Below are 16,940 nucleotides of genomic sequence, written 5' to 3' on the forward strand. Positions count from 1 at the left end.
ACTACAACAACAAGTGGAGATAAAGAGGTTCTACTTGGGGCCAACCAAAAGATGCAAGCCGGAATCAAAATCTCAACCTTGGTGGCTAGCAGTAGCATCTCGCCCATGACCAATCGGCTACTGATGAACCTGTAGTTCTTCCAAGGGGGATGCCGAATGAGGTGTGGGCTCGTGAGGTTGGTAACAATATGGGTTAATGGACTTGAGCCTTTGAAGCATAGTCGGAAACCTGGGAAGTTGGGGTTGCTCTCGTTTAGGGAGTTGTTTGAAAGCGAAATGGATCTCCAATTCTGGGGATTTATTGAAGGTGGTTGCTGGTTCCTGGTTCTTGACTGCGAAATTGGTCTCCTATTTTGGGGATTCATTGAAGGTGGTAGCTGGTTCCTAGTTGTTGACCCCATCACCGATCAAACAATCCTTCTTGCTGAGATCAACATCTTCATTGTCTTGTATTGCACATAATTGCTCTTCCAACTTGTTCAAACCTTCATTTAGATGATGTCGGAATACCTTGTGCATTTCATGATGGCTGTTGCGAAAATCAATCAATTGGTGTTGGAGAACTTGATAGCGTTGCTGATTTTACTTTGCTAGTTCCTTGATTTTGAGTAAGCATGCAAGTATTTCTTCCATAGATTTTGATAGGACACAGATCGATGTCTCTCTAATACCAATTTGTAATAAATCCAATTTATTGTAAATAAATTGAAATATCTCACTTCGAGGATGAGAAATCCTCCAAGAACTTCAGAAGGAAGAAGAAGATGAAATAAAGGACAACTTTCAATTAGTTTTTGAACAAAAAACCACCGTATGATCCCCACATCTTTATGTAGGAATTCCCTAATGGAAGGCTTCCATCTACTGGGCCTCGTGGGCCATGGCTTGGACAACTAACATAAAAGAAGTCCATTACATCATTAATCTATTAGTACATCATTAATCTACTTGGGCCTAAGCCCATGATACTAACTAACATAACTTGGTTCTTGTTGACCCAATCCAGTAGTTCTTGCCCATTGGTTCTTGTCGTTCGTGACAATATAAAGCCCACGAGTCCAAGGCCACTCGATGTGTTTCACAAACCGAGTAGACCCACGTCGCTCAATGTTGTTCCGTGATGAGGCTCGACGACAACGAAATTCGGAAACCCACGAAATGCAGCACCTACCACGATGCAGAAATTTGCAAGAAGGAGAGAGAGAGAGAGAGAGAGAGAGAGAGAGAGAGAGAGAGAGAGAGAGAGAGAGAGAGAGAGAGAGAGAGAGAGAGAGAGAGAGAGAGGAAATCTGTAGAGGGGAAAATAAAACTCTAGAAGGTGAGGGAAAACCGAATGTGTGAGTAGATGAGTAAGATTATGGAATGAGAGGGAAGAAACCTTACTGATGTTCGGCGACCACAATCCGAGAGCCACCAACAATCACAGCGAGAGAGAGAGAGAGAGAGAGAGAGAGAGAGAGAGAGAGAGAGAGAGAGAGAGAGAGAGAGAGAGGAGACATGGTCTGCTGAGGAGCAACGCTAATATGAGGGGAAACACCAAAAATAACCGCCAAAAAGTAATATAGATGGGATTGGGGGAGAACGAAATGGGGGAGTGAAACTCTGGGAGTGAGGGAGAAGGAGTCGGGGGTGAGGGGAGGAAGAAGAAACTGAATGGGGGAAATCTTACCATTCCACGCCGTATGGTGGTCTCCAACGCCGGCTCATCGGGGGCCTGGGCTTCGGTGGATCCCCTTTCAGTCGATACGGATAGTTGATGTTGGGAATAGTGCCACAGGAAGAAGGAGCATAGTAGTTATGATGAGTATCACTATGACTAGAAGCTGGAGGAAGAAGCTGGATTAGGACCAGAACAGTTATGAGGAGGACCCCGAGTCTAGCAGGAAAGGTCATTCCTCTTTTCATCAACAACAGAGAGAGCCAGAGAGGGAGATCAGACAAAGAGAGAGGATTAGGAGAGAGGTCGTGGTTTCCACAGCTGTCTGTAGACAAACATTCAGGTACAGGAGGAGTAAACATAAGCCCGCGTTCAAGAAATATTTCACAAGAAATAGAAATGCATGGGTTGACGGAGTCAATTAATTGTGATTACTGTGAGAGATGAGTCCAAATTAATTATTAATGGTAGTGGTAATTTGTTGGTCACTTACCTTCTCATGACGATTCATGAATCACAAGACGAAAAAGAAAAAGGAAATAGCTGTTAAGTATGCATCGTTTTATACACGCCGACTTATTTGTTCAGAAATTGAATGACAATCATAGGATCACATTCTTTCAACCCAGTTTACATGCTCTCCCCCGTAAATTTGCAGGGCTTTGTGTGGTCCATTCTCAGGCACGCGAAGGCAAAAAGGTACCAATTAGAAAGGTGTCTTTACTCGCAAAATATTTGGGACTTTCTTTGGTCCATAGCCATTCGTTATCCTTCTGTGAAGCTTGATGGGTAAGTTGAAAAACTGTGTTCCACGAATCCTATTTTGTAGTTTCCGTGATTGTTAAATTGTACAAGTTGCAATTTCTGTGTGCTGGACCAAACATTTTGTCTCTGGTTCTGGAATGATGTGCGAAGCTTTAAACAACTAATGGTATTTTTTTTTTTTGTTGAATTAGTACGATTGTTGGTATAACTGTTTGAACTAGGAAGTCTTACTGGTAACGTTTGTTCGCGGTCCCTTACATTAGTGTAATCGAGTTGGAGCAAGAAGTGACATCAAGTTTTATTTGTTTGATTTTCATTTGAAGTTGTGTTAGCGCAGCAAGGAAGTCACCAAGTGGTCCAGTAACTTGGTGCATGATTTCCTGTTGAGTGAGGCTTGGAAGTTGTGCCTAAGCTTGCAGTCGGTGGTTTGGGTGTTGGGTGTTGTTCTTTTACCTCTTCTTGTCAAGCTTGGAGTGTGTGCCCAAATGGTGATCTTTTTTTCTTTCCCTATCCCTTGGTGAAGCTTGGGACTTTGCTATGCAGTTTTACTCATAAATAGATTTTTAAGAGAGGTATTCCTTTTTTGACTTAGTTTTACTTAGTAGAGCTATTTCTCATTTCTTTCGGCCTCTTACTCAAAACTCAAATGTTTTTGCGATTTTGCATTCATAGATCATTCTTGGATTTAAGCATCAGAGTTTAATTCCCTACCTGATGGATTCCATCGACATTCTTCAATGCTTACACACTCATGATTCTTTTACAGCAAAAAGAACGACAGATCTACATATATAACTATTCCAACTGTTTGTATATTAAGATAAACAATTTTCCAGATCTAATTACAGGGACAATACTTTATAATATTTGGAAAATATAGCACAGATGTTACAGTGTAATCGGTTGTTTTTTACAAACATCAATACATGAAGGGCTGAACAGAGTGGCCTTCATGTTGCCCAGATGACTAACACAAGAGGGGGGGTGAATTGAGTTGTATTAAAAAAATAACAATTATAAATCAAATATATAAAATATAAACAAAATATGAAATAGCAATAAATATAAAGAGTAAGGGTAAGAGAGAAGCAAACTCAATATGTTAACGAGGTTCGGCCCCACTGCCTACGTCCTCGCCTCAAGCTATCCCTTGAGAATTCCCGAATTCACTATTCAATCTCCTTCAGGTGGAGATAGAAACCTATTACACCTTTGAACAACACCGCTACAAAGGATCCGTGTAGAACACCCTCTACACTTGCAATCACCTTACACGTGGTGATTCAACTATTCCCCGTGTAGAATACTTTCTACACGCACAAGGGTTATACACACCATTTTTCTAATACAAGAGCTGATAGTGAGTAGGTTATCAGAAAACACTCCTCAATGAGTGAAATAAGAACAATACAGCGCAAACTATATCTCTCAAAATGAACAAGAATTAAGGCTCAATGTTTAGAGAAGAGAGAATGAAAGTTTTGAATGAATGTTGTATGCTCTGGATGTTGTGAATGTGAAGCTCTCAAATGATCTATTTATAGGCATATAAGACTTCATATTCAAATTTAAAAAAGATTCACATGTCAAAGACAACATCATTCACTTTTTCAAAAAATTCAAATAAAAGGCTCTTCTTTTTCAATTGTCAAAGACAACATCATTTATTTTTCATTTATTTCTCAAACATGAGGCTAAGAACCTCAAATTTATGTAAAAGTATTTAAAATATCTCTTTATTTTTATGAACTCTGGTCTACCTTTTAAGAGATATTCATAACATGCATCATACCTATTTCTCTTCTAATCATACACAATCTATCTTCCGGTAAAGGTTTTGTGAATATATCTGCTAACTGATTGTGTGTGTTTGTGAACTCTAGTACTATATCACCTTTCTGCACATGATCTCGAAGAAAATGATATCTTATTTCAATATGCTTAGTTCTAGAATGTTGTATTGGGTTCTTTGAAAGATTTATAGCACTTGTATTATCACATTTGATTGGAATGTGATTATACATGAGTTTAAAATCTTCAAGTTGTTGCTTCATGTAAAGAACTTGAGCACAACAACTACCCGCAGCAACATATTCTGCCTCAGCAGTAGATAGTGCAACAGAATTTTATTTTTTACTAAACCAGAAAACTAGTGCATGACCTAAGAAGTGACATGTTCCACTAGTACTTTTTCGATCTATTTTACAGCCAGCATAATCTGCATCTGTGTAGCTGATTAGATCAAAAGATGTGTGCTTAGGGTACCATAACCCTAAGTTAATTGTACTACTAAGATATCTAAGAATGCGCTTAACTGCAATTAAATGTGATTCTTTTGGAGATGATTGAAAGCGTCCACATAAGCACACACTAAACATAATATCTGGTCTACTGGCTGTTAAATATAATAAGCTACCAATCATACCTCGATATATCTTCGAGTCAACTGGCTTACCGGATTCATCTTTATCAAGTTTAGTTGATGGCTCATTGGTGTTCCAATTTCCTTAGCACTTTCCATCCCAAACTTCTTCAGTAATTCCTTAATATATTTTGATTGATTGATGAATGTCCCACTTTTTGCTTGCTTAATTTGCAATCCGAGAAAGAATGTAAGTTCTCCCATCATACTCATCTCAAATTCTTCCTGCATAGTCTTAGCAAAAACTTGACACATATTTTCATTAGTAGCACCGAATATTATATCATCAACATAAATCTGAATCAAAAGAATATCATCATTTTTATATTTAATGAAAAGGGTTGTGTCGATTTTTCCTCTTGAAAAACCTTTTTCAATCAAGAAACCACTGAGTCTCTCGTACCAAGCTCTAGGAGCTTGTTTGAGTCCATATAGTGCTTTTGTGAGTTTGAAAACATGATTTGGGGAAATATGATTTTCAAAACATGGAGGTTGCTCAACAAATGTCACGTGTCCTTCTTCTTTAGATTTAAGATCAAAGAACTTAATCTTGTCTCCCGTCATATGTCTTGAACATCCACTATCTAAAAACCACTTGTTTTTACTTGTGGATGACTTCATGCATACCTATAAAAACAATTAAAATGATTTTTCTTGGTACCCAAGTTCTTTGGGTCATTTATTTATTAGTATTAGAAGAAACAAGATTTTTAGGTACCCATATGGCCCTAATAGTCATTGTATGATTTATTCTAATAGGACAAGTATGATAATTATAACCATTTCTATTACAGAAATTGCAAAGAGCATGTGACATATATGAAGAACTTGAATGATTATAATAATATCTTTTTTTTGACAAAATTATTTTTATGAAAAGAATTTTGAATATTGGTTTTTGATGTAGAAGGATTATCAAAGAAATTTTTATAAGGTTTGTATTTTTGTTTTGGCATATATCCCAAACTTGCCTTGTCAAAAACACATTTTTGACTACCAAGAAGTTTTTCAAAATTTCTTTTTCCATTCGTAAAGTTTTCAACAATATTTTCTAAATCGATTTTCTTCTTATTCAACTCAAGATTTTCATCTTTCAAAATGATACTTTCTTTTCTTAAAATATCGATTTCGTTTGTTAAAGAAGAATTTTTCTTTTTCAAAGCAGTATATTTGATACCCAATTTTTCAAATTCCTCATAAACCTCTTCTAAAACATTTTGTAATTCTTCATATGAAGGATCTTCAATATTATCAAGATTTGTTACCTCAATGTCATCTTTAGCCGTAAGACAAAAATTTGCTGATTCTCCATTGCTTGCTTCACTATCTGAGCTACTTGAATCATCATCCCATGTAGCTTTCATTACTTTCTTGCCCTTGTTTCGATCTTTTTTTAGCAGAGGACAATCTGGCTTGATATGACCAGGCTTATTGCATTTATAACAAATTAAAGTGTCATTTTTACCTGAATCTTTCTTGGAAAACGTTTTGAAGGATTTCCTCGGAGGAGTTTTATTTTTTTTTTAAGAACCTCTGAATTCTTCTTGTTATCATCGCAACTTCTTCATCTTTGTCTTTATTTTCCTCATCGTCATCGCTTTCACTTTCATGAGGAACAGCTTTAAGTGCCAAGCTCTTCTTTGGCTTTCCTTTTTCTTCTCCTCTTTTCAATGTGTACTCATGGGTGATAAGTGACCCGATGAGTTCATTCACTTCGAGCTTCTTGAGGTTTCTAGCTTCAAGAATCGCTGTCACTTTTGATTCCCAGCGTTTTGGTAGAGAGTTGAGAATTTTTCTTACTATCTCCACCTTGGAATAAATTTTGCCAAGAGCTGTCAAGCTGTTTATGATGTTAGTAAAACGAGTGTGCATACTAGAAATAGATTCATCATCATTCATCTTAAACATTTCATATTCATGAGTAAGAATATAAATTTTTGACTCCTTAACTTGCAAAGTTCCTTCATAAGTAACTTCCAAGTTATCCCAAATTTCTTTTGCCGTAGCACAAGTCATTATTCTATTAAACTCATTTCCATTGAGAGCATTAAATAATAAATTCATAGCAGTTAAATTCAAAGTATAAAGTCTATCGTCTTCACGATCAAACTCTTCTTCTTCCTTTTTGACCCTTACTCCATCAACCACTTTTGTTGGAATATAAGGTCCATTTACAATGCATTTCCAGATTTCTCGACCTTGAGCCTGAAGGAATATTCTCATTCTAACTTTCCAGAATGAGTAATTATCTCCACAAAATAGTGGAGGTCAACTACTAGATTGACCTTCACCAAATGAAACTGCAATGTTAGCCATAAGATCTTAACTCAAAAGATAGTTAATCTTATAATAGAGCTCTTAGCTCTGATACCAATTGTTACTGATCATAGGCAGCACCTATGTCACCTAACAATTGTACCTACCAGACTAGCCGGCCACCGTCTCTACCGGTGCACCGTCACTCATGGTCGGAGAGTCTTGCTTCGGTGACACAGTCACAAGCGAGAGTTCCCATGAGTGATCTGCCTGTATGAACAGTACAGGTCAACTAGCTCTGATACCAATTGTTGCCCAGATGACTAACACAATAGGGGGGGTGAATTGAGTTGTATTAAAAAAATAACAATTATAAATCAAATATATAAAATATAAACAAAATATGAAATAGCAATAAATATAAAGAGTAAGGGTAAGAGAGAAGCAAACTCAGTATGTTAACGAGGTTCGGCCCCACTGCCTACGTCTTCGCCTCAAGCTACCCCTTGAGGATTCCCGAATTCACTATTCAATCTCCTTCAGGTGGAGATAGAAACCTATTACACCTTTGAACAACACCGCTACAAAGGATCTGTGTAGAACACCCTCTACACTTGCAATCACCTTACACGTGGTGATTCAACTATTCCCCGTGTAGAATACTTTCTACACGCACAAGGGTTATACACACCATTTTTCTGATACAAGAGCTGATAGTGGGTAGGTTATCAGAAAACACTCCTCAATGAGTGAAATAAGAACAATACATCGCAAACTATATCTCTCAAAATGAACAAGAATTAAGGCTCAATGTTTAGAGAAGAGAGAATGAAAGCTTTGAATGAATGTTGTATGCTCTGGATGTTGTGAATGTGAAGCTCTCAAATGATCTATTTATAGGCATATAAGACTTCATATTCAAATTTAAAAAAGATTCACATGTCAAAGACAACATCATTCACTTTTTCAAAAAATTCAAATAAAAGGCTCTTCTTTTTCAATTGTCAAAGACAACATCATTTATTTTTCAAAAACTTCAAACCTAATCTTTTACTTTTTGCATATGACAAAAGGAGCACACTTTACTTTTCAAATATTTCAAACCTAATCTTTTACTTTTTGCATATGACACACTTTACTTTTCAAATTTTTCAAACAAAATCAATCTACCTTTTGCATAAGTCAAGAAAAGCATCAATCACTTTTGAAAATATTCAAATAAAACATGCACATGTGAAAGATGACAATCAATCATCTTTAATATTTTTAAAGTTCAACCCTTTAATCAAGGTATGCACATGTGAAAGATGACAATCAATCATCTTTCAAAATTTTCAAATTTAATTTTCAAAATATTCATGCACATGTGGAAAATGTATTTTAATGCTTTATGATAAAATATTAATTTTGAGCATTAATCCTAATTTCAAATTTTGAAGAGATTTACAACATTACTCTATAACTTTAATGTGAACTTGTTCCCTTCTTGCTCATGCTTGTTTCCTTGATGTGCTTGACTCCATTGTGTAGACAACTTGAGTTTGAGACTTCTTTATTCTTTGAATTCATTTGTTATCATCAAAATTCATGTGTAGATATATAATTACACAAAACTTAAAACCTTAGGTTTAACACTTCATATTCATAGTTATTGATTTCTGCTCAGCATTTAAAGAGTTGCCTTAGAGTTTCCCTTCTTGTTTTATCACATCCAAATCTTAATAAGAAAAATATAATTGCAAGTATAATTGTGCACTAATATGCGCACTAACTTGATGTGATTGGTCAAAAAGTAAATTTTATTGAAAACAATATTAATTTAAATTTTAAGTATGAATGAATTAGTATTGGTACGTAGATTAGTACGCGACTTTACTTGTATGTATCAAAACTCATCTTAATAACCTCTTTTAGAAATTGTCTTGGGCTTCGAACAGATTTGAGTGCTTTTTTTTTTTTTTTTAACTCTGCTTAACAGAATTTTTGCTTATGTTTTGATATACAGAATTACTTAAAATATACCACATAAATAAATGTAGCTGGAGATGATAACAAAATCTAAGATGGGACATTACAACATTTCTCTTCAGTATATAAATTGCTTTGTTTCGGACACTATGACGTGTAGCCATCAATTTGAATAATTATCAGGTAAATTTGGTGTATGGATATAAGATTTTCAATTTATTGGTTAAAATGCAATAGAGTGCCAAATATAGTCCAATCTAATATACGAAAGTGAAAGAAATATCTGATACAAATTGAAGAATAGCATCCTAACTTTCTCAAAATGAGACTCGATTTATTAAATAGGAAGTACCTTCTATATATTACGTTCAAATAGGAGAAGAGTATAGTTGTCCGCATGATCCCCATCAAAACATGGATGCTAACTTTTCTTTTAAGAAGTTGATGAAGAAGTTTGACTTGAATTATCTTCACAATCTTTTATCACTCTCTCTGGCGATGATAAGGGAGCCTTGGATGGTATTTGTAAGTGTTCAACTTCTCCTTCAAGCATTTCTACAACTTTGTTCATGGAAGGACGATTACTAGGATTCATTTGTATACACCATAATGCGACAATGATCATCTTATTAACAATCTGCTTTTCCTCTTCAGTGGCACAATCTATTTCAATATCTTTTCCATCGTTGAATTGATCGTACACCCAGGTAGGAAAGTAAATCTGGCTTGAATGTTCTGCAAAAGCATTCAAGTTCTTTCTTTTGCCCACCATTTCCATCAACATCATTCCAAAACTATAAATATCAGCCTTGTATGAAATACCTCCAATGTTTTTGTAGAATAATTCAGGAGCCATGTATCCCAATGTCCCTCTCACAGCAGTCAAACAAATAGTATTGTCTTTTATCGGGTACAATTTTGCTAAGCCAAAATCAGAAACCTTAGGGATAAAATTTTCATCAAGAAGGATGTTGTGAGGTTTGATATCGAAATGCAAAATTTGCATGTCACATCCTCGATGTAAATACTCAATCCCACGAGCCACTCCTAGAGCAATATTATATGTTTTCTTAGTATCTAGGAAGATACTTTCATCCGAAGAAAAAATGTATTTATCTAGAGATCCTTTGGGCATGAAGTCATATACAAGAGCACGCTTTGATCCATGAACGCAATAACCAATGAGTTGTACCACGTTAACATGATGAATCCTTCCAATAGTTGCCACTTCATTGATAAAATCTTGCCCATTTGTTTTCGACTGGCCTAACATTTTTACTGCCACCAAACATCCACTTCGAAGTGTTCCTTTAAATACTGTGCCATATCCTCCTTCACCCAATTTTTCCCTAAAACCTTTGGTCATCTTCTTAATTTCTGAGAAGGAGTAATTTATTGGCACGAGGTTATTTTGGCTTTGTAGAAATTCTTCAACAGCGTTGTACACGGATAAGTGCCTCCTTCGCCATTTATATATCAAAAATGCAATCACAAATAGAGTGCCTAGTGCATGGATTGCGGCCACATACCATCCTAGAAAGAAAATCACCAAAATAATTAAGAGAAAACGATGCTAATATTGTTTCACTACATATTGTACCCATTTTGGTTTGTTTGAAAAGATAGTTAGACTTTACAACTGCGTGACTTTCAAAACTTTAATTTGTTAGCATTTAGTTATTTATTAGAAATTAAACTATTTTCATGTTTTGTTGCCTAAGGAATGATCTGTTAAAAATGAAAGAATCCAAAGAGATCAGAGAGATACAGATTCGTACCGATGAGCCCAAATCCAATAAAAACTGCGACACATGCATGAGAAAAGAGATCAATTAATTTATATAGAAACTCATGATTAAAGTAATCTGTATAAACAACTACTCTATCCATTTATGTTACCAATAAATATAAATAATTAGTTGTATAGTTGCATGTATATTTTTTTTAAGTCTGGGCTCTTTCTGTAGATTGGGTTGGGCATGCATAGATCGAAACCAACCTTTTTATTATAAGGACATAATAGGGGCTTGGAAGGAAAACGCTGACTTGGCAACGTCTGATTTAGAAACAAGTTAATTGAAAAATTCCACTCATAAGAAAACTGACCGACATATCGGCATATTAATTGATCCTGAGATGTAAAAGAGGTTTAACCCAATAGTTTGAGATCACTGACGCCCGTGCACAAGGTTATAATACGTACCAGCTTGTGTTACCACCAATCAATGCTATATTATACATCCAATGTACATCTTTTATATGTATATATATATATATATATGGAGATAGAAAACTCACCTACATTTCCCTGAAGACGTCGTAAGAAATATTTAAATCCTGCATGGTTTGACCAAAAAATGGTATATCATCAGTGTCAGGAATCTTCAATTAAAAATCAGGTCATTATAATGCTAGTTAATCACAACTGTAGAAAATGGGTTGATAATAGGTCAAAGCCAACAAATGGCTAATAATAGATTGAAAGCGATTGAGCCAACAATGGGCTACATATATATGGCATTGGTCAACTATAGAATCAAAATTATTAATAGACTAAAATAGGTCTGTGACTTGAAAGTATCTTGTACCTAAGGTCTTTTGTATATATTATTTTTATAATGAAATGCTTCTAAACATACTACTGCTATATTTTTGGGAACTATTTGTTTCTGCATTCTATAACTGGCTTATTTTTACACACTAAGATAGGTTTGCTGGACTCATCCCTTTATCTCCGCCATTTTTTCAGTTGACTTTGATGGTTGTGACAGTTGGAGTAGATGGCACATGACAGGATTATAAGAGAAATGTGAAATAAGTACCAAGTGGTATAAGTGAATTTGTTTAAGTTAAGAGAAATTTTGCTAGTATTTAGTTTATTATACATGGAATAATTTTTGCGACAATTGATTTTAGAGGACTTTTTGTGTTTAAGTTCATATTATTATGAACTTCAGGTTAAAGGGTTCACCCCAGATGAGGGTGTGACAATTGGCCTATCAAAGCTTTTTTTTTTTTTTTTTTTAATTTATTTATTAGCAATTCTACTTCTTGTATTGTATTTTATTATCCTCAATCACAATATCTGTTGTAAGATGTTTTAAGCGACTTCATATAATTTCATCAAAATGAAAAGACAGTTAAAATGTGACATGTTAGCTAGCTCTATCCATTTATGTTATCAATAAATATAAAATGTAATACCTACCTGCAGAAAAGAAACTAAAAAGTGATTTAAATAATCGAAACAGTCCAGATTTAACAAAACTGTATAAACAGCTAGCTCTATCCATTTATGTTATCAATAAATATAAACAACTTTTGAGCATGCAATGAATGCCAAACCTTAATTTGTTGTGAAGGAAAATTTTTCAGAGAATTACTATGCGTATATAAAATCCTTTTATAAAAAAGAAATCATGCTGACTTTGCAAAATCTTGACTTAGAAAGAAATCAACTCAAAAGAAAACTGACCGACACATTATAATATAAAATCACTTTTGTAATTCTACTCCTATGTAGACTAAACTTAATCATCTTCAATTAAAAATCAGAAGAACTCCGGCAAATAAAAATATTAATGATAGCCCCTATCACGTATCCCTTTAAATTAGTATTGTCAGGTCGGGTACCTACTATATATATATATATATATATATATATATATTCATCACTCAACATGATGAAAATCAACATATCCATCAGCACTAAAAATAGTAAAATTGATAACACCATGAAAATCAACCCTAGAATGTTTCAAAAATTTCGTCCTAAAAAAATTAGTCATATATATAATTGTTGAAGATCACAATAACGGTGCTAATCAGAATTCAGTCAAGGAAGAAGTACTTTAATAATTGCCAAAACAGAGATAGATCAACATACATACATATATATATATATATATATATATATATATATATATATATATATATAATATCTCATTAGAATTCGGATCTCAAATTTATTACGTACTCACCCCATCCCCGTTGGTCGACGCAATGAGCTTGATTATCGTCACCGAGGTAACAATCATTGTATCTGCAGTTTAAACTGACACAACGTGTATAGTAGAACCATGAAAGCTCAAAACCATATGAGAATACATTGCGGAGGTCTGTATAGGAAATATTAGGATCTTCATTAATTTGTCCTGGCCACGATGTCAGAGACATTTGCTCTATGGTGCACGACTCCCTCACATCCATCGCTTTCACTCCATTGCCAACAATAAGATATATGTACCTTTTGGAATATTGAGACAAAGAGGGGTTGGAAGTAGACCCAGATCCATTATTAATATTAGAACAATTCGTAGAAGTCGAGACGAAATGGAAAGAGGAACCGGAGCCACTGGCTTTTCACAATTCACAATAACCACAACTTCTGATGCATCTATCAATCTTGCTTGTTTTCTCCAAAAACCTATTACATATCCTGAATCTGAATCCCAATTATTCAAACCACGACGGTTTAGAGAATAACAAGGGATGAAGGAGTAATTATCCTCCTGAATACCTGCGTCTATAATTCGGATGGTGTAGTTGTTGTAATCGATTTGGCTTACGTAGTATTTACTACCATGTAAAGATAACAACGTATGGTTGTTCTCATCACATAAGAGCTCATACCTTGTGTCTCCGCAATTCAGTGGATCACTTTTTAATCGAAACGGAAAGCTGATGTTGGGGATATTGCCACAGGAAGAAGGAGCACAATAGTTATCTTGAGGAAGAAGATGGAGGAAGACCACAACAGCTATAAGGAGGACCATGAGTCCAGCAGGGAAGGCTGTCATTCCTCTTGTCATCAACAATTAACAGAGAGAGCCAGAGAGGGAGATCAGAGAAAGAGAGAGGATTATGGAGATCTAGAAGTCGTGGTTTCCACAACTCTCTGTAGACAAACATTCAGGTACAGGAGGAGTAAACATAAGCCCGCGTTCAAGAATTAATGTTCACAAGAAACAGAATTGCATGGGTTGACGGAGTCAATTGTGATTATTGTGAGAGATGAGTCCAAGTTTATTATTATTGGTAGTGGAAAGTGGTTTGTCGATCGGCCAACTTGTTTACTACGAAATTATACAGATTGCGACTACTCATGATATTATAGCCACTTACCTTCTCGTGCCGATTCATCATTGAAATGAAGACGAAAACGAAATAGAAAATAGATGTTAATTATGCATCGTCTTATACACGCCTACCTTTTTGTTCAGAAATTGGAGAAGAATCACGCGATCACACTCTTTTAACATTCAGGTACAGGATCACATTCTTTCAACCCAGTTTACACGCTCTCCCCCGTAATTTGCAGGGCTTTGTGTGGTCCATTCTCAGGCACACGAAGGCAAAAAGGTACAAATTAGAAAGGTGTCTTTACCCGCATAATATGTTGGGGCCGGCCTTCTTTGGTCCATAGCCATTCGTTATCTTTCTGTGAAGCTTTGATGGGTAAGTTGAATAACTGTGTTCCACGAATCCTGTTTTGTAGTTTCCATGATTGTTAAAATGTACAAGCTGCAATTTCTGTGTGCAGGACCAAACATCTTGTCTCTGGTTCTGTAATGATGTTCGAAGCTTTGAATAACTGTTACGGTATTTTTTTTGGTTGGAATTAGTATGATTGTTGGTATATCTGTTTGAAGTAGGAAGTCTTACTGGTATTGTTTCTTCGCAGTCCCTTACATGAGTGTAATCGAGTTGGAGCAAGAAGTGACCTCAAATTTTATTTGTTTGATTGTTATTTGAAGCTGTCCTGTCTTAGCGCAGCAAGGAAATCCCCAAGCGGTCCAGTAACTTGGTGACTTCCTATTGAGTGAGGCTTAGAAGCTGTGCCTAAGCTTGCAGTCGGTGGTTTGGGTGTTGGGTGTTGTTCTTTTACCTCTTCTTGTCAAGCTTGGAGTGTGTGCCCAATATTATATGGGGATATATTGCACATCCGATCCTATGCGTGAACAAATCATTTTCTGTATATATCTTTATGTTATCTGCAAGTTTAAACTACTATCATGTTTGGTTGCTTAAAGGAATGATCTGGTAAAAGATGAAAGAAGAGAAATAGATTAGAGAGATACAAATTCTTACCAATGAGCCATAATCCAATATATATAATAAGCTGCGTACATTGCTGACAAGAAATAAAGGTTAGTGATCAGTTAATTTATATAGGAAGTGATTTACATAATCTGAAAACTAAGTCCAAAGCCAGTCGATATAATCATTTTGTTCATTGATTCTGAGATGTAAAAGAGGTTTAATCCAAGATCGAGTTGGAGATCAGAATAAACTAGGTACCATGAAAGCTCAAACCCATATGACAATAGCGGAGGTCCATACAAGAAATATTAGGATCCTCATAAAAATGTCCTGGCCATGATATCCGAGACATTTGCTCTATCGTGCACAACTCCTACACATCCATCACATTTGCTCTACGGCCAAAATAAAAAGAAAAAAGAAGAACTTTTCGGAATATTGAAATAAAGAGGAGTCGAAAGCAGACCTAGATCCATTCTTAACATTAGAATAATTCGTAGGAGTCGTGACCAAAAGGAAAGAGTACATGGAAGCTGTAGTAAGTGGCATAAGCCCGCGTTCAAGAGAAGTTTACGAGAAAAAGAATTGCATGGGTTGACGGAGTCAATTGCGCGTACTGTGAGAAACGATGCAAAATTTTTATTGGTTGGATCCGTGCCACTCGCTTGAGTAGCACCTAGTCAGTTTTTAGCTCTTTTTTTTTTTATAATAATATATTTAAATATTTTTTAAAATAAAAAATATATTAATATATTTAAAATCACTTTCTTAATTATTAAATAATTTTTATTTTTATCATTTCTTTATTTATTTATGTTTTTAACAAAGCGGAGGACAAAGTAGCTTTTTTCTCATTGGTAGGACTGATTTGTCAGCCAACTTGTTCGCTACGAAATTATATAGACACGACTGCTCATCATGTCGTGTGATTCACGATTCACGTGAAGAAAATACAAAAGGAAATCAGCTCATGTTAATGCATCGTTTAATACACGCCTTGTACTTATTTGTTTAGAAATTGGATAAGAAACACTCGGTCACACTCTTTCAACCCAGATTACACGCCCTCCCGGCCCTCTATGAACCAGATGAAAAATTGGGATGGAGTACTTTTGACAGACTCTCTCTAGACTTTTTGGCATGGTGAAGCATCCAAGAAATGTCTGCTTATGCGAGATGATGTCGATTATTGAAGACTATTGACTTTGTGGGAGATGTACCACGTACTTACACCTCACAAAACTATATATATATATATATATATATCAAAGATATAATATTGAATAGTCAAATATAGCTAAATTTGGATAGACAAATACTTTTAATATGTCTCATCTCATCTTATTTTATTATTATAATTTTTATAAATTCTTACATAAAATTAAATAAATAATTTAATTTTTTAAATTTTAAAATAATAATAATATTAAAAAATAATATTATAACAATATTTTATTCAATTTTCAACTTTCATCTTAACTTATATCATCTTAACTTCTAAATTAATTTTTCATTTCAAACTAATTATATAATACCACCCTAAGCCCAAGCCCAACCTCGTTTTAATACTAGTCCTTATAAGGAAACGAAATTATTAGCAGCTGGTGCGGCTACGTTTTAGGAAACAATTAGGTGAAAGAGGATATGATACAGTATTTGAAGGAACATAAAAGTAGACATCTTGTGACAGTAAAGATATTAGGCCAGTCCAAAGCAAATGGGTAAATTTTTTATCAATAAAGTAGCAACCATTGGAAGGATTCGTCACATGAACATAATGCAACTCATTGGCTTTTGTATTCATTGCTCAAAGCGTGCCCTTATATATGT

The 16,940-nt window shown here is 35.1% G+C and overlaps 2 protein-coding genes across 3 annotated transcripts; both read right to left on the reverse strand.

Annotated features, from left to right (window-relative positions):
• Positions 1 to 9,307: 9,307 nt before the first annotated feature.
• On the reverse strand, positions 9,308 to 13,277 carry LOC122309960 (rust resistance kinase Lr10-like). 2 transcript variants are annotated; one of them, XM_043123793.1, is made up of 4 exons: positions 13,049 to 13,277; positions 11,367 to 11,405; positions 10,847 to 10,870; positions 9,308 to 10,601 (listed from the first exon to the last, which is right to left on the reverse strand). In XM_043123793.1, exons 1-4 carry the CDS (start codon positions 13,275 to 13,277, stop codon positions 9,502 to 9,504), a joined length of 1,392 nt encoding a protein of 463 aa, XP_042979727.1. In that variant the 3' UTR covers positions 9,308 to 9,501. The 2 variants fall into 2 exon arrangements, with proteins under 2 accessions (XP_042979727.1, XP_042979728.1); XM_043123794.1 differs by lacking the exon at positions 10,847 to 10,870.
• LOC122309961 lies at positions 13,276 to 13,879 on the reverse strand. The gene has a single exon (XM_043123795.1). It carries the CDS (start codon positions 13,877 to 13,879, stop codon positions 13,283 to 13,285), a length of 597 nt encoding a protein of 198 aa, XP_042979729.1. The 3' UTR covers positions 13,276 to 13,282.
• Positions 13,880 to 16,940: the final 3,061 nt, after the last annotated feature.

The sequence above is a fragment of the Carya illinoinensis genome, chromosome 5 (genome assembly GCF_018687715.1).
Source record: "Carya illinoinensis cultivar Pawnee chromosome 5, C.illinoinensisPawnee_v1, whole genome shotgun sequence".
Lineage (NCBI taxonomy): Eukaryota > Viridiplantae > Streptophyta > Magnoliopsida > Fagales > Juglandaceae > Carya > Carya illinoinensis.